The following is a 21,356-nucleotide window of genomic DNA, read 5'->3' on the forward strand; positions in this document are numbered from 1 at the left end:
GCGACAAGGGGAAGATAGAAGGCGTAGTTTCCGAGAATCGACCGAAATGGGCAACTAATTCTAGGTTCTAGTGTATATAGTACAAGTTTCATAAAATTCTCATAAAACTTTTTTCATGATACAACTTTTTTTTTAATTAATCCGTATTTCGAATTTCATGGGATGATCTAAAAAGCCGAAAGATCATTATTGCGTCAGACTATTAAAGTCTATTTTCGGTTTTGTTGATTAAATAACTGCTTATGTGTGTGGTTAACATTAACGATAAGAATTTGAAAAGATCAAGCTGTGGTAAATTGATTAATAATATAATTGGCGCGCTGATTGATAATAAAATTTCATATAGAAAATGCATGCGACAGAATGCGTGAAAAATTTTCACAGATACTTACATATCATTTGAATTATGTATATCAGATAAATACAAGTGGTGTATGTACAATATGGTCCGATAATATCTCTTATATGCTAAATGTGGTGTGTGACTTCTTTTTATATACCAGAGCACCTGTTGAAAAGGAAAAAAAGGAATAATGAAATTTTCTCAATCGGCGACTACTATACGGAAAAAACAATTTTGTTGGTGCAACCGAATTTTCGGTTGCTCAGGGATCAGACGAAAACTCGGCTATAGGAACAGAAAAATTCCTTTATGAGACTTTTATATAGTCAATTGTTCTCAGTTGCCTCAATCGAGTTCTAATATCGTTGAATGTTCAGACGAATATTTTCGGTTGCGACAACAGAAATATTAACCCAGACAGCATAATGTCCAAAACTGGGACATAAGATGTCTTTAATACATCTTTAAGACAACTTAAAGACGTCTTATGTCCAGACGTCTTAAAGACGTCTTATGTCTCAGTTTTGGATATGTGTGCAGTCTGGTAGTTTTCATAACAAAGATATCGATTCTGATCACCTAATTTTCAATTAGTTCCTATTTGGTTGCACCAACTGAAATTTTTTTGCGTATACAATATGCAATATTTCACATTTCTCTTTTCACGTCTCAATATGCGTGTTTTTTGTATAAATTATTTGTATAATTGTTTATTGTATTGTATTGTATTATGTATTGTATAATTATTTCACATTTCTCTTTTCACGTATCAATATACGTGTTTTTGTATAAATTATTTGTATAACTATTTATTGTATTGTATTGTATTATGTATTGTATAATTATTTATCTTTTGAAATCTTATGATGTTATCATATTATCGAAATATCACACGATATTATCAAGATAAATAAATATACAATTATTTATTATTCTAATTTAAAAAAGTTTAAATACCTTTGATATCGATGGAACTGCAAATAATGCAACAATTCCTACTAAGACATTAATGACGAAGGACATTATGTTTTTCGCATAAAGTCTTTGATATCTGAAAATAAGCGAGTTTTTACATAATTAATTGGATCAATAGGACGCCAAAAAATCAATAGAACGTCAAAAATACCGAATTTTTACGAATTTTTTGTGTAAAAATAGTGATATCAATTTCCTATTTGCATATACGTATAGTTTATTTATAAACTCGACAATATACATGAATTTTCATATGGCTAAAGTATATCAAGCGATCGAGATGTCTGCATCGGCAGCAGATGTGTTTTCGTTGATTTAGTTAAATTACTGACAACAAAAAGTTCAAACAGATCGTCTAAAACACAAAAGTCAAAATGATTTTTAATTAATAACATTTAAGCGCATACGATAAACTTCGCGAAAATATAAAAAATGGCAAAATCCTGCTGTTATAAAACAAATGTTTTGTTTCGTATTATTAGTTTTCCAAATAAATCGTTCAGAAAAATAATTATTTTTCACAAATGTTTAAATTGTTTAGCTTTAGCATATGAAGAAAATATTTACATTTAAAATTTCAAACATTTAAGCTATTGCATTAAACTATTTTCTCTGCACATTATTAATGAGAAAACATGTTTCGAGAAAAACGTGTTTAAAGTTTTCGCTTAGGATAGTTCTATTTTCTTTGCTTAGGATAGTTCTATCTACAATAAATTTTTCTTCAATCAGCACTTTCTGTACCATAAAAGAATTCATTTTTTTTTAAATAATCATCAGGTTGATCTGACTTGTCTGTTGTATTGTTATCTTTTGCTTTTGCAGCGCGCTGCAAAGTTAATTCGCTGATGGTTCATCACATTAGTAGTTGTTTTATATTTTGAACCTATATAGATTTTCATGGTCTGCATCACTTTAAAAACTGCATCATATCCCTCATTGAAGATGATACGACAGGAATGTTGCTACTTCAATAATTTTGAAATCATTATGGAAATGTTTTGGCGGTACTTAGACAAACTTTGTCTATCACGTTGTATCACTTGTACTATTAAAAAATCGTATGAAAAATGACCATTGAGTGAATGCATCAAATATGCACGAATCTGTATTAACCATCAACGTTACTTAAAAAAAGTAATATATAACTGTTACCGTTACTTTTTGTAAAAAGTAACTTGTTACTGTTAAGAAAATGTTGGAAATGGTTTGTTGGAAATGTTAAGAAAAGTTAACGTTCTCTGTATATATCATATACAGAGTGTCTGATGCAGGACATGCAATATCACGTGTGAAGGTAGAGCACGTCCACCTGAACACAAAAACTTCTGGCAACTTGCAAACAATCATGTAAAATTTCGAAATACTTTCTTGGATTGGATCTTGGATCGTTTAAATTTTTATAACTCTGGTAATTTACGTCAGATCACATTCAAAAATTATTTTCTTATAGTTCTTTAAAAAAAATTTGAATTTTTTTATCCTTCAAAGCAATTGATCTCCTTAAGCACAAGCAATACAGAAGTAAAATAAATTATTAATGTCAATAGATTTATCGCTGTAACATCAATTGTGAAATCTCAGAAGAAATATTAGCCAAGTAGCTAAGCGTTTTTGTGCAGAAAATGTTATTATTTTAATTTAATATAATCTATAGAAACTAATCTAATTTAATCTCTAATTATGATATAATTTAATCTAGTTTTTACCTTATTTTTTTCCAACACACGTATACATATATGCCATTTTTTATCTCATATGCATTACGAATTACGTCACGCTAATTAATAAGGACAAATTATGGAAATCCAGTTTTTTTATATCTCGTGTAAGTACTTACATTTTATATAACTTTTCGTCGTACCAATCTGGGAGATCCTCGGGTGTTATATTATGCGGTTCATGATTAATTATGCTTTCTTCCTTTAATATTAAATCATAATGTTCTTTTACTGTTGCCGGTTGAACTGTAATATAATAATATATAAGCAATTATCTGACCAATTCATATACAGAGTATCTTAGATTTTCCTCTGCAATTTTTATGGGAACGTAGAACGGATTGAGGTAAACATAAAAATCCTATACTGTTTGAAGATATTCACTATAATAGTCGAGATGTTAATTATAAAAGATTAAGGAAAAGCATGCGCTGAATGGTAGAGGGAGAAACGCTCGAGCCGCAGCGCCACAGACTTCTATGAAAACACAAGACTGCGTATAATGTACTAAACTATTATCACTTTTTCGGTGTGCCCAATCTTTGTACCTAACACACATAAGAACAGCGTTCCATTTAGCGTTTTAAATGACGACATTCTATCCTTGTCTAACGTATTGTGAGAAACAAGAGTAAGATTAGGACGCAATTGTTGCAAGCGTTAAATGTAATGCATTAAAATTAAGGCACATGTGTGAAATAAGAGCATGAAGAATGTCGCTGTCTGCTTGAACATTATGTATTACAGGTTATAAAATGATTCTTATGAGATTTTACGATTAAATAAAGTTAAACAAGAAATATAGAACATATTCAAGTCATATGTATAACAGAAGAACGAGTGATATATACAAGGTCTTCTCGAATACAACCAATAAACTTTGAGAGATTTTTGGGGACATCTTAAGGATCATTTTTTGCAAATGGATTTGAGATCAATGGATCGTTTCATTGCTGCGGCATAGGGGGTGTTTGAAAAAGATCGGGAAATATCTCAAAAATATAAGTTCACAAAAATATAAAATCTCCGAAATATCTCAAAAATATAAGTTTTATAAAAAATTGTTTCAGACACACATACAAAACTTGAAAAATGTAAAAAGATTTATTTATTAGCCTTATGAGTTTGACCTTGGGTCAATATCGACAGGTTTAGCAATATTTATAACGATATAGAGGATTATATAGAGAAATACAATTTTAATCTCAAAATGGAAGATGTTTCCGGTGTTTCCGGGCTAATTCTAATAGTACCATTATATTTAGCTGGTCAAAATTAATAAGGAATGATAACGTTTTCGCGTTTGTCTCGATAGGCAAAAAGCGGCCATTGTTTTTTGGTTTTCAGTGCTCTTTAATTTTTATATTTACCAAAATTTTGAAATTGGCAAAAATTATAATGAGTGAATTAAAATTAATTATTTTTGTTTTAAATCTGAACATATACATTATAAAAAATGTCAAATACCGTGAAACCTTTCTGTAATTTTTTCATATATCTCATAGTTTAGAAGATATTTTTCAAATATAAAAAAATCAGTTATTTTGGAGGAATAGTTTCAACCCCTAAACATCGAGATAAGCACATATAAGTAAATATGACTTTAATATTTTTTGCTGCTCTATAATATATCCAAAGTCTATCAAAATTGACGAGGGTCATTTCTGATGGTTTACTTATTAACAAAGACAGTGCAGTGTCGTATTGACGTACTTTCTGCTCTTCAGTTAATTCATACAGCACTTCCTTCTAAATCTGGTATTTTTCAACTGGTACGATTTGAAAAATATTCGTGATATTAATAAGTTGCAAGTGACTTTTTAACAGCTAAGGTTGTCCACATGGACAGTTCACGGTCTCTTTACGATAACGAAACTTTGTTAGCTTCAAATGTTGCACGTGGAGGAGTAGTATTAAACGTTGCGTGTCTTATAACATTATCACTATATGGAATATAAATAATTTTGGCGACTTTAGCCGAAGATTTTCTGGAGATGAAATGATGAACATATTGAATATGTTCTGTAGTTACGGCCATCATGAACAATACTGTTTTTTTAAATTATATTGCTTGCTACGTCATAGCGTTTTATAATCATTAATTTCAATACTTCAAAATCGCAAGAAGATAGGAAAATATTATGATTTGAAATGTTGTTCCGATCGATGCAAAACTTAAAAAACTTAAAAAACTAAGAACTTTCTAATACTACTAATAATTAATATATGCAAGGTAATCTTACCATCATCGATGTGTTTTCTCGTCATCTCGTTGAAGATAGTATATGATTGAATTCTTGATATCGATAAAGTTTCAATCAAGATGCAAATAAAAGCAAGACGTGTATATTATTCGTATTAAGCACGATAATTGTCATACAATTAGGATAGTCTGCATCTACAGAAGTACGGTCTATTTTACTTTCAAAGATTTTTTTCTGTTTGCCAACAATCCCTACTGTAAAGAAATAACGATTAATAAGCAAGCGCCGCGACGCCGAGTATTAAACAAAACAACGTGACCGTGTAGTAGAGATGCCCAATTCTTAATTGATTCGATTCTTTCTCTAACAAATTTAGGGAAAAAGGGTTGTTCGTGCTGCTTGCATGTTTCATACTTTTCGCTTTTAAAAAGAGATGGACGCCTAATCAGACGCTTAGAAGAAACAATCGAGTTGGTTGTCTCGCTTTGGCTTCTTCCAAACATTCTAATATACTTTTGTCTAGTTTTAAATACGAAAAGTGCGAAGAATGCAAACAACACGAATAAGCCTATTTTTGGGGAAAGAATCGAATCGATTCAGAATCAGGCATCTCTACCGTGTAGCTTATTTGGAATTTTTGGACCGATTAGTCTTCCGAGTCAAATATCTTAAGCACGAGAACTGTAATTGAAAATCTAATGAAAGTTTCCTTATATAATGTGCGTGCAGCGTGCGCGCTGCAATCGTAATTGTATGAAACGTCAAGTTATCAAAATGTCACTTTTAACATATTCCTGCTTGCCGGATGAATCAACAATCATGAAAAACGATCAGCTAGAAACGGACACGGCTGGTCGAAATTTTCTAGTGATTATCAATTTGATGAATAGTATAACATCAATGCAAGTGAGTGTAACGTGTGAATTAGAATCTGAAAAAATCTGAAAATCTGGGCGAAAATAAAAGGACTTTTTAGCGGGCGAAATTTCGAAATCGTATTGCCTGCATCAATCTCAGGTTCAAGTCTCGAAGGATAAAACGAATTTTTTTAATAGAATGGAAATATTATACTACGTAATGAAGAAGAATTACAGGAAACCAAACTCCATTGGGTCACCTCTTCTGAAGAGAGAGATAAAAACTCTAATTAAAAAAACTATCTAGCTACTAGACATTCTTGATACAGAAATTCTAAGATAAGAAAACTGTCTAAAGATTATTAGGTATTCCTAATATAGAGAAACAGAGAAATTATCGAAGAAAAATAATTTTTCGCTTTTGCTACTCACTGTTTCGTGCAGGCTAGATAGTTACAAGTTATTTTTTTGTATCTAGTTACTAGCTAATTTTTCTAGTACAGCCACTAGGAGAAGTGAACATTACATTCCTAGCTAGTAGCTAGCAAATACTACTATCTAATAGCGATGTAAGACTCAACTTTTCTGTGTTATTACTAGACAATCACTAGATTCAATTTTTGCTCGGATTGCATACCCAAACATATTGTATATATACAACATATTATATATATATATATATATATATATATATATATATATATATATATAATACATATTATATATAATTATATATAATATATTATAATTATATGTTATACATTATATATTATATAAAGTATCTCAGAAGTAACAGACATAAAAAGAACGGATAGAGAGAGTAAAAACAAAAAAAAGTTATGTTTTTTCAAAATTTTCCACTTTTTGAAAATCGCAATAGTCATTGAGTTATTTAATTAAAACTTCCGAGACTAATGTGCGCGCCGGAAGCAGTAGACGCTACAGACGCTAGAGAAAAGTACAATGACTTACCTCTTAGATACACGTAGCAATAATAAATAAGCGAATTCACTGGTAAAGAACAAAGCAAAAGCAAGGATGCACGATTCCAAAACTCAACATCCCGCTAACAAACTTTACGAGAGAGATACATTTAAATAGTTATACTTTTAAGCGAATAGTGCAAACGAGGAAACTGCTTATCTTCTTATATCTTCTGAGAATCCCCACTTTACGGATTTTCGTTGAATAATTCACAGCAACTTTAAAGAAATTTTTTCTCTGCCATATAAAAGTATAGATAATAATGATGTAAGCCAGAGCTCGGCAAGCGATATATTTTCTGGATCTTCAAGATATTTCATCCCGCGTTGTCCCATTTACTCTGCCGCTATGTGCGAAACCTAAGAAGTCTCTTGAACGTCAGGAGTGCGTTTTCGCGTGTCATGCTGTAGAATTCGTAGAAGGAAGAATAGTAAAATGATATGTAGGGATATTTTTTTAAAGATACAATATATCTTATTACATTTTTATTTTATTAGTGAATATTTGTTTCCAATATTTTTCTACGTCACGCATGAGATATTATTGCTGACGCGTTTTTTTTTTTAAGTAATATCTCTAGTAGACCTAGTCTACTGATAACTAAAAAAATTATTAAAAATGAATGATGAAAACATATAATATGAATAAAAAAAAAACACTAAATCAAATTCAATCTGAATTTTGAAATTTCTTAGAATAAAAAACATTATACACTGTTTATCCTTTATTCTGCTTTTGTTCAATCAATTAGTCTTTTCAGTTATCGATAGACTAGGGCTGCGTTCGCTTTAGATGCTCATGCGCTGAAAGCGTTGTTCAACTTTGTTATTCATTATACGTTAAAGAAAGATAGAATAACGCTTTTAGCGCGTATGCGTTCAAAGCGAACGCAGCCTAGGTCTACTGAGGATACCACTTAAAAAAAACGCGTCAGCAATAGTACTTCATGGGTAATGTGGAAAATTATTGAAAACAAATATTCACAATAAAAATAAAAATTTGTTAAGATACATTATACCTTTAAAAAAATATCCTCAAGCCATTTTATTGTTCTCCCTTCTACAGGCTCCACATGACGCTCCTAACGTTCGAGAAAGACTTGTTGGCTCCGCGTGGGGTAATAAAGCAAGAGGACAACGCGAAGTGGAGCCTGCCCAAAATCAGCCGTAAAATGTATCGCTTGCCGAGCTCTGATCTAAGCGACAAAACATATAAAACTTATTGACTTTGAATAAAAAATCGGTTTGTTGAAAAATATATTTCAATTAGAAAAAAAACACTACTTTTCCTTTTCTTTTATTCAAACAATTTTTTTGCAGTTTTTAACATGTATTAATCAAGAACAAAAGAAAAATTTATTTAAAACATAAAAACATTTAAAACATGTTTAAAACGCGCAAGCTTCAACGTGTTATCTTATTACCTAATTACTATGAGATCACCGAAATATTACTATGAAATTACATTGATTGCAGAGTATACATTGTATTAACTAGTATTAAGAGTATGAATTGAATATTGAAGGAGGAACGTTTAGTATTAAAAATAAAGTGTCTTAATCTTCCTGGATTCACGTGATTTTCTCATAAAACTCATCTTCACATAAAAACTCATCGTCAATCTGTGAGATTGATGTTTACTTAATGAAAATGTAATATATTAAAAATTTCATTTTGGCATGAGAACAGTGGTTTCTAGTTAAAGCGCTTGCATAATAATGTTTATGGCTACAAATAAATATAGATTTTGTATGTTATCCGTCTATAAGAGATTGACAAATGAGTCTAGAAAAACTTACGAACCGGTTTTATACAACTATATGATCTTCATATTATTTAAAAAACTTATCAGATAGTTGTTTTCGAGGTCGAAAATTAAATCAAGGCCACTAAAAAACAACCTTGCAGTCATAGGAAAAATTATGGGTTTACATTATAAAATTTTTTAAATCATGAATAAAATTAACTTCGAATTAATTACTTTTTAACTTATATTTTAATTAATCTTTATTAATTTTTAATTTTTTTCTTTCAGTTATAGAAAAAATTATGGATTAAAAAAATGTTTGGTATACATGGAATTGGCTGGTAATTTATCCGTCGGGCACGACTCTCAATCCACGATAATCTATAACACGATAGTTGGGCGTCAGGTACGCAGTTATCATATCCATTAAAATTATACCATTAATCATCAATGATAACGTGTGAGACTCTGTCTCGATGGAATCGACAGTTTCAATTTACTTAAGTCGGAGATAGGGGTTCGTGGAATGTTCAGGCGACAAATAATTACTTATAATTTTAACAAAGAAAAGATAACAAGGTTTCATTTAAATCTGGTATTTCTCAACCGCTACGGCGAAATGAAACAATTTCGCGATGTTAATAAGTTGCGGGTGATTTTCTGGTGGCAGCAAAGGTCGTCCACGAGCATGGTTCACGGTCTCTCAACGATATTCGAAAACGATATTTCAGACGTGACACGTGGAATTAAACATTACGTGACTCATAGCATTATCATCATATGCAAATAATTTCGGCGGCTTTAGCACGATTTTCTGGAGATGAAATAGTTGGATAGAATATTAAATATGCTCTGTGGTTATGGCCATTATGAACAATAATATCTTTTGACATTATATTGCTTCTTTTCATTATAACCCCGTCATGGTATTTTGTAATCATTAATGTCTATACTTCAAAATCGCAAAAAAACAGGAAAATATTTCTATTTTCAATGTTATTCCGATCAATGCAAAACTTAAAAAGCTAAGAACTTTCTACTGCTATTAATAATCAGTATATACAAGATAATCTTACCATCATCGATGTGTTTTCTTGTCATTTCGTTAAAGGTACACGAAAAAAAAGATTTGCTAATATATGGACAACTAAGAATATTAGCTACAGGAGCAAATTTTCTTGCTTTCACAACTATATTTCACATAAATAATTTTGTTATAAAAGCAAGAAAATTTGCTCCTGCAGCTAATATTTTTAGTTAGTCCATATATTAGCAAATCTTTTTTTTTTCCATGTAATATATGATTGAATTCTATCGATAGAGTTTTCGATCAAAGCGCAAACAGGACCAAGTTCAATACGGCTTCTGATAGATGCCGATAGAACTAAATCGTCAAAATTAATTAATTGTCAATAAACAGAATGTCATGTATGTTATTGTAACATCCAATCTAGCAACTCTCTCTCGAAATCATAAAAGAGATAACGATACGAGATAACGATAAAATATGTTTCTCTAAAATATGCGTTCAGTGACTTTCCATAACTGACTCCGCTTGCACATGTAGACCGGTAATACCAGTTTTGGTGCATATTACAACGTGTTAAGAGAATACAAGAGAGCCGTCGTGTACATGTGCACACGGCACATAATATTTCGATTAACTTCGAATGCAGTAGCGGAATACAGACATACAATTTGCTTTTTCTTTCTTTCCCGAACTGTAAGCTCAAGGGCATAAGAAGTCAGCAGCCGCGAGAGTCATGCTAGATTTTTTTAATTATATCTCACCGCTTGTATGTCTCTTTCATTCTCTTCGTATTTATTTAAGTACGAGAATATTAAATAAATCGGAAATTAAATAAATAAAAGATATTAGCTCTAGTACGGTACGAGTCAGACACCCTATATAAGAATTGTACAATGAGTAATAGTGTTCCGTCTATTATGGACATTTAAATGCTTTGGACAATAAAATATGATTCTATTTAAATTACCTCCATTTAATATTTTATTATAATGATATTTTATTATAATGATATTTATTCACAGATTAATATGTTTCAGAAGAATATATTATATCGAAAAGCGCTAATTTTGTGATACCAATATTATCCTTGCATCGAAACTTACTGGCCGAAGGCATTGACATTCGATCCAGACAAATTTCTTCCGGAAAACATGACAAATATTCATCCATATAGTTATATATCGTTTAGTAACGGTCCAAGGAACTGTATAGATAAATATATATAAGCTGAGCTGTATTACAGGGCGAAATATGAAATAACCTATAAAATATAAATATATGAAATATAAATAATCTATAAAATTGCAGGTGTAAGATATGCAATGATTTCTATGAAAATTCTCGTAGCAACTCTGTTGCGAACATATATGTTAAAAGTGGACAAGAAGATTAAAATAGAAGAAATAGAATTGAAGATGGATATTATGTTAGAGCCAATGAATCCTTTAAAAGTCAGAATTGAAAAAAGGAAGTGACAGCATAGTAAAGTATGAATGTACTAAAGAAATGAAATTTTTTATTAAAATAAAAAAATTAAACTAAAAAAATTTACTTTAATAATGTGTGTGTTCGTAAAATAAGTTACTACAAAAAATATAATTACCTGAAAAAAAACTGTAATAAATAGCGTTAAGAAAAAATACAACAAACTTTGCAAAAATTTAAAACAATATTATGAAAAAGCTGATTCCCGTCAAGAATAATCAATTTGTTAATTAAGCGAGTTTATTAGAATATGTTTATTACCATCAACTTATATTTATTTGTTCCGGAAACATAAATTTGTAATCATTCTTCGTTGAGCTAATTCCTATAAAGTATAATCGATTTATTAATTAAACGAGTTTACTATAATATGTTTATCTGCATAAACATATATTTATCTGTTCCGTAAACACGAATTTGTAATCATTTTTCGTTAAGCTGACCACTGTAAAGAATAATTAATTTGTTAATTAAGCGAGTTTTTTAAAATAAGTTTATTAATATCAACATATACTTACTATATAACATATTGTTCCGGAAACACGAATTCCTAATCATTTTTTGTTAAGCTAATTTTTTAAAGAATAATTGATTTGTTAATTGAGCGAGTTTATTAGAAAAATTAATTTGTTAATTAAGAATAACACTAGCCTGCAAAAATCGAACTTTTTTCTGCGGATGTAATGAGAGTAGGTGATTTTTACAGATTTTTACCCGCTGAACATGAATCCGTTGTCCAAATTTGGCTATCACGTCACAATTTTAAGAAAAATGGCGTTAAATAGGCCAAAAACGACGATTTTGAGAGTTTTTATGGTATTGCAGCACCTGCAAATTGTTTTGCTAAATTTTGTTAACGCTACGTAAAAATATTAACTTGTAGCTATTATTGGGAGTACAAATAAGTCTCCGCCGTTTTTATCCAAAATTGGGCATTTATTATGAAAAAACGGTACCTTATGTTTTATTCAAAGTATTGTCCATCGCTAGCCACTACTTTTTCCCATCTTTCTGGCAGCATACGGATACCGCGTCGAAAGAACGCTTCATCTTTTGAGGCTATCCACGAATCGACCCAATTTTTGGTATCTTCGTATGATGTGAAGTGCTGCTCAGACAGGCCGTGCGTCATCGATCGAAACAAGTGATAGTCAGAGGGAGCAATGTCTGGTGAATACGGTAAGTGGGGTAAAACTTCTCAATTGAGTGTTTCCAAGTAGGTTTTGACCGGCGCAGCAACATGTGGACGAGCATTATCATGCAAGAGAATAATTTTGTCGTGTCTGGAGTAGTAGTGGGCGCGTTTTTCCTTGAGTGCTCGGCTCAATCTCATCAATTGTGTTCGGTAGAGAGCCCCAGTAATGGTTTCGTTCGGTTTGAGCAACTCATAATACACGACACCAAGCTGATCCCACCAAAAACACAACATGAGTTTTTTTCCATGAATATTGGGCTTGGCTATCGATGTTGAAGCATGGCCACGTGGTCCCCATGATTTCTTCTTCTTTGGGTTATCGTAGTGGATCCATTTTTCATCACCAGTGACTATACGATGCAAAAAACCCTTTCGTTTATGCCTGGCAAGCAGCATTTCACATGTGCAAAATCGGCGTTCAAAATTTCTCGGCTTCAGTTCATATGGAACCTAATTTCCTTGCTTTTGAATCATTCCCAACAATTTTAAACGATGTGAAATTGCTTGTTGAGTCACTCCTAATGCAAGTTCTTCTTGCGTTTGGCATGAATCTTCCTCCAATAATGCTTCCAATTCCGCGTCTTCGTACACTTTCAGCCTTTCGCTACTTTCTTTGTCTTCGACGTTAAACTCACCGTTCTTAAACTTTTGAAACCACTCACGACAACTTCTCTCACTTAAAGCAGTCTCACCATATGCCTCTACAAGCAATCGATGCGCCTCAGTTACAGATTTCTTCAAATTAAAGAAGTAAATCAAAAATTCCCGCAAATGACGCTTATTCGGCTCAAAACTCAACATTTTTTTTTCGCACGAAAAAAATTATGTGATGCTGATACAAAATCGCTAATATTTCAAGGTTATGGTGTTACCAGATGTCCAACCTTATGATATGACGTTTTACATCTGACAATTTCAACCATAATTTACTGGTGGGGCCATCTTTTGTCAAACGGCTGAGACTTATTTGTAATCCCAATAATTTAGTAAGGCGAAGATTATACCTCTATGTGGTGCATTCTGAATAACGCAAAAATAGTCTGCAAATGGCAAAAATAATATGTCGTTGATTTCTAAATTTGCAACTAAAAAACCTCTATATCTCTTAAAATAAAGCAGATAGCCACTATCATCACTTTTTCACTTTTCTTTATAATCGTTTATAGATGCAGAATCTACACTCAAATCTTAGCGCTCCGGAAATTGTAGTCTTGCCTCAAGCAGGAATGATAACGCCATAAAAATATAAATCACCTATTAACCTTTAAACTGTCGAGAACGCCACTTTTGTGGCTCTTGAGTTTGGATTAAAATACTATTTTTAGTGTTATTTTAAATACTAAATATATTAAACATATCTGTGTGTATGTAGCCTACGCAATGCGTGTTTCTCAGGTGCCCACTTTGTGCTTGTTCGCGTTTCGCGCTTGTTCGCACTTACGTCGCTGAAACATATATACTAATTGTAATGCTCCATTATGCATAACACTCTGCTTTAAAAATTATCATTTGAAAAAAGTTTTATCATAATTACGAAAAAAAGTAAACTTAAAAAAAATTATAAAATATATAAAAAAATATAAATATTGAAAAATATAAAAAAATAAAATAAAAAAATAAAAAAGAATATAAGAATAAAATAAAAATATAAAAAATATAAAAAGTCAAAAATTATAAAACAAGCAAAAAGTAAAAAAAAACAAAAAGTAAACATTAAAAAACCAAACAAAAAAGACTGCATAAATCTATATGTTTATATTTATTTATATTTATATTGTCAATGTTGCACTTAGGACTCAAAATTTCATAAATTTATACTCAGAATTGAAATCAGCGATACCAAAAACCTCCAAATACATTATTTTTGAGAAAATAAAAATCTTTTATATTTGATTGTGTGTTTCCTGAAGGAAAGACACTTTTGTGGCTCTGCATAAATTTTAAAATTTTGCGCAATATATATGTTACTTATATAGAAAAATTTTTGAGAAAAAAAAACTACTTTTTTAATGAAAAAATGCCGTCTAAAGGTTAAAGCATATCATTTATTAAATATTATATATCATTAGTTCAGTAAATAATAAAAGCGATACAGAATGTTAGTACTCATTAGTAAATAGTACATAAACATAAATGAACATACCGTTATTTATTATTAAATAGTACATAATACAATAGTACATAGTACATAATACAAAAGAATATACCGTTACTTATTATAATAAGAATTATTTATTTATTTATATATTTATTATAAGTTGTGTTATGTACTATTATTTAATAATAATGTGTGTTATGTACTATTATTTAATAATAATTAACGATATGTTTATGTACTATTTACTAAGTATTATTTAATAAGTACTGGCATTTTATGTTGCTTTTACTATTTACTGATAACTAATGATATATAATATTTAATAAGTGATATACCTTAATGATTTATTGCGTTTGCAGAAATGCAAACGCAATTATAATTTTTATAGGCTAGTCCCTTATAGAAATATCATACTAAGAATCATTGATAATTACTAGTTAAAATAATAATTAATAATTCAGTACAAATTATGAAATATTTCCTAATATATATATTTTTCGATAACTTTTGTACGTAGAATGTTAGGTAAAATCATTTGTTATATAAATACGTACAAAAACTTCGTACAAAAATACGCACAATAACAAAATTCCGTGCATTCTTTAAATTTATTAATGTACCAGTGTGCAAAGATTGTAAAATAAAACGAAACCCTAAGATCTGAGAAATAATCTTCTCGAGAATTTTTAATATATAGTAATATTTTTCAAGTTCTTTATTTATAGATCTTATAGTACTCTATAACAACGTACTTAGTGAAAAGCACAATAAATTTGTGCTACGTAATTTAAAATCTAAAAATGTCAATGGAACAAATCATTTTAATCGATAAAAATTTAAATTCTTACAATTTTAGACAAACTAATAAACCAATTGGCTTGTGCTTATGGGTACGTGTTCACAACATATCGCTCTTCACAACTAAAACTAGAGAAATTAATATATTTTAATTTTTTCTTATTTTTTATATAAAATTATTAATTTTTTCAGTAATTCTTCCACACAAATTTTTATACGGTTAAAAAAATATTAATATAGAGTATTTTAATTTTTATTATTCTAATCGCAACAGTAATCACATACATATTTATAGAGAGATCAATAAATTTTTTGTTTTTCTGATTCATACACATACAAATGCACACATACATACACACACACTTTACTGGAATCTTTGAAATTATGCATGCACACCAACATATCGTATATGTTCGGATCTTTTTCCTCGGAAATGTTCTATATTTTAAATACTTATAATCTATATTTTTACATGAAAGGATCACTATTTCGACTTGGTACCAATAAGTATTGGTACTTCAGATAAATATTTCTCATATTTCTTGTAAAAAAATCACAAAAAATAACTTTTTTTATTTCGAAAGATATTTTTCCCTTAAATTTTTTATTTTCTTATTTCTGAATTTTTTATTTATTCATGATAATGACATTTGCCCTATGCTGGGCGGATTCTCTTATTGAATGAAAATTAAGCATCTCTCGCCGTTCTAATTGCACTTCGCGAGCTCGATTCCTTTTTGGGACTTTTCCTCTCATGCTAACTGTTTTATATATTGCGCGCTTTTCCCGCAGCTCCCGAAAAACCTCGCGGATGGGTCGCGTACCCGCGGCTTGTCTCAGCTCATGAAAGAACACTATCGTAGATATTAAAAGACCTATAGCAAGTGTAATGAATCCAGCACCTAACGGCATCAGTCCAAGAACCCGTGCTTTTCCGTCGTGATCGTCGTACTCCTTGAGAACTTCACGCAGATTTAAGTTCGCTTTACGACGAATGACATCGTCCAGGTGAAAGTTCGTAATACCCGTCTCCTTCAACCATAGTATTACCTGAGAAGCAAAGGATGAAAGTTAGTCGCGCAATGTGTCTTGTTTGAGATCGGAAAATCGATTTTGATAACCGTAAAGTGCGATTGTGTGCGAACTTCTGTGAAGCGCAGCTATGGTAGTTGTATGTCAGTCATCCATTTACTATTCTCTGAGCTTTTCTTTTTTTTGTTTGTGTTTCTCTTAGAAAGATCCCATATCCCAATAGCACAAATTTCCCAAGGACATCTTAAAGACTTCCAGAGAACGTCTTAAGGACGTCTATAAGATGTTTATAGAATATCGTACTGTCTAGGTACAGCATAAATGTTCAAGATATACCCTAAGAACATCCGATAGATATTCAGACATTTCTGGGACATCTATAAGATATATTTCAACATTTATGTTATATGGAGTTACTATATATCTATAAACGATATTTTCTCTTAATGCTTCGTGTTTCTAAAACTGTAACAATCGATAGACATATATGACGGTATACGTGATCGAACTATCATATTTTTCATGTATTTCTTGTCCTGTTTTCTTAATTTTCCTGTTTTTCAATTATAAAACAATTTTTGTGAACTTAATGTTAGATCTGTTAAGATAATTTAGTGAATAGTGATAATTTAGCAAGTTTTCCCAATAAATTTTGACTTTATCACATTCAACAGAAACAGATTGTCCGTCATTAAATAATAAAATCTTTGGTAAAACCCCCTTTTAGGGGAGGCAGCTCCAATAGTCTTGACCTTGACATATGTTATAAAGGTCATCCTCCTGAGTAACCATCAAAAAGTTTTAACCGTTGCTCGTTGTTTGTTAAAAAGTTATTAACAAAAGAAGTTAAAAAGTTATTAACAAAAGAAGTTGCATAAAATGAATGTAATTTTTGGACACCGTGTATACAAAAACATCAAATTTGTAGATTAGGAAGGTGTGTGTGTGTGTGTGTATGTGCGTGCGTATGTAACTGGACGTAATACACGGCAGCATCCAACTGACTGACACACAGGTTAATTATTTATCTATTTAACTTTATTTATTTATTTATTTAACTTTTTAAAATTTCCACAACGCATTAAAATCGTTGTCGTGTTACATTGAGAAATTCATACAAATGTATGTTGAAAATTTGGAAACCGTGTATTACGTTCAGTTGCATACGCACTCGTGCGCGCACACACACATAGACACACATTGCTCGTCCGCCCGCGCGTTTGCTTGCCCATTTGAAAGGGCTTGCGGTGTGTGCGTATATGCTTATTATATTTGAAGTTTTATAAATAGAATGTAATTTCTCCCATATATTAATTTACGCAGTGTCGCAAAATTACATGGATGATTGTTAAATCATCCAAATATAATATAATAGAAACGCACGCACATACTGCAAGCCCGCCCGGGCGGTATGTGTGTGTGCTAGGGGCAGGCACCTTCTTAGCCTATAAATTCGTTTTTGTATATACGGTGTCCAAAAATTAAACTTATTTTATGCAACTTTTTTGTTTATAACTTTTTAACGAACAACGAGCGATGGCTAAAATCTTCAAAAGGTCACTCAGGAGGGTGATCTCTATAATATATGTCAAAGTCAAGGTCATTGGAGTTGCTTCCCCTAAAGGGGAATTTTTTTTTTATCAAATCTTTTAAACGTCAATTAAAAAATTAAAGCAACTATTGTTTTTTGTCCATGATTCTTTGTCAAAGGTCTCAGTTTGTTCTAGCGGTGAGACGTTATCAGTACTGCTGCTTGTATATTTGTATGTAATATTATATTTATCGAAATCGAAATGAACCTTTCGGCTGACTTAAAGATAGTAGTAACTTTGCACTTTTTGTCTCGTATTACGCGCCACACAATAATCATTAGCATGCTTATATGTTTTGTTTAAACATATTTTTTGGTAAATATTTAATTTATAAAAAGCGCTTTCGATGATCTCGACTTTAATATATATTGTGAAAGTAATGACTTTAAGTAAATTTAAGAAGTCTTAGCTGGCAATTATTGTTTATTACAAAGTTATTAACAAATAAATATTCATTCGATAATAAATATTCATTCGATAATTCTTGCTTAAAATGAGATTTATTACTGACAGTGACCTTGAAATATAGGATGTTCCAAATTTTCTTCCGCAATTTTTGTGGGAATATAGAACGGATTGAGGTGATAAATAAATTTAGACCATAGAATGAGGAGGGCATACTAGGTGGCGGCGGGACGCCGCGCGTTCGAGATCTGCGTATCTTTTCGTTCCAGAGAGAGAAAAATATCGAGAGCGCGGTTTTGCAAGGCCGGGACTCGAATCCAGGTCTTTCGCTTGCCGCGCGACTGCTCTAAACCACTGAGTTACCTGACGCTCCACTCCTACGACACTCTCTTCTCCCTAGATAACGCTCAGAGATACCATTCTGAAGCGACATCTCTGGCGCAATCCCGAGCGCACGGCGACTACAGAGAGAAACAATGTTACTGTACCAAATGGTACAGCTGTCAGTATCTCAAAGTCAAAAGGTCAAAGGTCAAAATTCAAAAGGTCAAAGGTCAAAAGTCAAAAGGTCAAAGATCAAAAGTCAAAGTCAAAGATTGCTATTCTTTAAGATCATTAAAGCCTTTTGTACAAAACATACATGTATAACCAGTGGCTTTATAAATTTTGAAGCTTCATATCTCTGGAACGGTTTTTACAATTTTTGAGGGTGTTTTAAAAACGTCTCGATGAGATCTACAATTTTTCTCTCAAGGAAAAATCAAATTCTTTTTAAAAAATTAGTCTTTAAAATTTCTTAAAAAACGATGACATCTGTATATACCATATGACTCACATCGGAATAATGTGTCCTCTTCTAAACCATACAACTTTTGTCTGAAACATTTCTTTCTATAATCAAAAATAAAAAAGTTATTGGGATAGCTAACTTAAAGTGACACCTCTATATTCACGTATGCAGCCGAAACGACGACACGCTTCGATTCGGCGTCCATTCGGCACACGGATATGTCATGCACATGTGTTAATGTATTAAGCCTTGCTGTGTCTCGGAGCTATAGGCGGAGGGACACAGCGAGCCGCGATTTGCGTGTATCACAGTCGCACGCTGGCCCGAGCGCTTATTTGTTCAGACAAAATAATTAATTACTCGAAAACTATTGCGAATTTTGCAAAATGGTATTCGACTTTTCCGTTTAATCCGTTTTATTTTTATACGAATTGCGTCAAGAAAGATCTCAAACACCCTATATATTTACAGGGTGCCCCGCATAAGACGTGCCAAAAGAAAAATATAAATAGAACAGATAAATAAATATTGTAGACGTTATTTTTTTAACAACTATGTAAAATTTTGAGATATTAATTAAAATAGTTGGGCTAATCAGAGCGCGGTGGTGCAACATAAAGCTCGCCGCGGTCGGCGAAGAAAATGGACGATTGTTCGCGGGCCTATCTCACAGGCCCAGGGGTGATGACTACATCTTAGATCTGACACTGCGTGATAAGCCCGCGAGCAATCGTCCATTTTCTTCGCCGGGCGCGGCGAGCTGTATGTCCCGCTTACCGCGTCACGCGCTCTGATTAGCCAATTCATTTTATTTAATAACTCAAAATTTTACGTGGTTGTTCGAAAAATGACCTCTACAATTTTTCTCTTTTATCTGTTCTGCTTATATTTTTCTTTTGACACGTCTTATGCGAGACACCCTATATATATATATATATATATATATATATATATATATATATATATATATAAAAACCCCTTGAATAAGTTCTAGCTGATTTTTCGTGAAAATTATTGCTTTATTCAAAAAAAGTCGTAAAAAATATGTCACTGAAAGTATTGTCCATCGTTAGCCACTACTTTTTCCCATCTTTCTGGCAGCATTTGAATTCCACGTCGAAAAAATGACACGTCTTTTGAGGCTATCCAAGAGTCGACCTATTTTTTGGCATCTTCATAAGAATGGAAGTGCTGCTCAACCAGGCTATGTGCCATCGATTGGAACAATATATCGGACTGATAATCGGAAGGGGCAATGTCTGGTGAATACGGCGGGTGGGTAGGACTTCCCATTTAAGCGTTTCCAAAAAGGTTTTCACCGGTTGTGCAACATGTGGCCGAGCGTTGTTATGTTGCAAAATCACTTTGTTGTGTCTCTGCTCGTATACCCTTATAGAAATATCATACTAAGAATCATTGATAATTACTTATTTTTAGTATTAAAAATACTGGATAATAAGTAATTATCAATGATTCTTAGTATGATATTTCTATAAGGGTAGCGGCCGTTTTTCTTTCAATGCTTGGCTCAAACGCATCAATTGTAGTCGATAGCGATCTCCCGTGATAGTTTCGTTTGGTTTGAGCAGCTCATAATAAACTACATCCAGCTGATCCCACCAAATGCAGAGCAGAAGCTTCGAACCATGGATATTCGGCTTTGCCGACGATGTTGGTGCATGGCCGGGCTTACTCCACGATCTTCTACGCTTAGGGTTATCGTAGTGTATCCACTTTTCATCGCCAGTCACGATACGATGCAAAAAACCTTTCCTTTTCTGCCGTTAAAGCAGCTATTCACACGTGAAAAGACGCCGTTCGACGTCTCTCGGCTTCAACTTGTACGGCACCCAAAGTCCTTGCTTTTGAATCATTCCTAATACTTTCGAAACTGTTGTGTGATCAACTCCTAATGATTCTGCAAGTTCAGCTAGCGTGACATGAGTCATGAAGTAATGCCTCTAATTCTTCGTCTTTAAATTTTTTCGGTGCGCCAGAGCGTTCTTTATCTTCAACATCAAAATCATTATTATTTTTGAAGCGTCTAAACAAATCTCTGCATGTTGTTTCCGACAGAGCATGGTCGCCGTAAGTCTCAACA

General features: G+C 31.9%; 2 protein-coding genes and 1 pseudogene across 7 annotated transcripts in view; 1 reads left to right on the forward strand and 2 right to left on the reverse strand.

Annotated features, from left to right (window-relative positions):
- Positions 1 to 5,307, reverse strand: part of LOC116851587 — a 14,835-nt gene extending 9,528 nt beyond the window's left edge. Inside the window, exons 1-4 of the mRNA XM_032831154.1 lie at positions 5,283 to 5,307; positions 3,159 to 3,285; positions 1,301 to 1,394; positions 393 to 508 (exon numbers count right to left, since the gene is read on the reverse strand). Of these exons, the coding sequence (XP_032687045.1) occupies positions 393 to 508; positions 1,301 to 1,394; positions 3,159 to 3,285; positions 5,283 to 5,307 (362 nt within the window). The remainder of the gene's footprint in view (positions 1 to 392; positions 509 to 1,300; positions 1,395 to 3,158; positions 3,286 to 5,282) is intronic.
- A 5,586-nt stretch (positions 5,308 to 10,893) lies between these two features.
- On the forward strand, positions 10,894 to 11,335 carry LOC116851591 (annotated as a pseudogene).
- Positions 11,336 to 15,729: 4,394 nt separating this feature from the next.
- LOC116851586 (glutamate receptor ionotropic, delta-1) overlaps positions 15,730 to 21,356 on the reverse strand; it is a 39,782-nt gene continuing 34,155 nt past the window's right edge. For all 6 annotated transcript variants that reach the window (XM_032831152.1, XM_032831151.1, XM_032831149.1 and 3 more), the window contains exon 14: positions 15,730 to 16,486. In XM_032831152.1, the coding sequence (XP_032687043.1) occupies positions 16,064 to 16,486 (423 nt within the window). In that variant the 3' untranslated portion in view covers positions 15,730 to 16,063. The remainder of the gene's footprint in view (positions 16,487 to 21,356) is intronic.

The sequence above is a fragment of the Odontomachus brunneus genome, unplaced genomic scaffold, assembly GCF_010583005.1.
Source record: "Odontomachus brunneus isolate Ranch 3 - 2012 unplaced genomic scaffold, Obru_v1 Obru_scaffold_179, whole genome shotgun sequence".
Classification (NCBI taxonomy): domain Eukaryota; kingdom Metazoa; phylum Arthropoda; class Insecta; order Hymenoptera; family Formicidae; genus Odontomachus; species Odontomachus brunneus.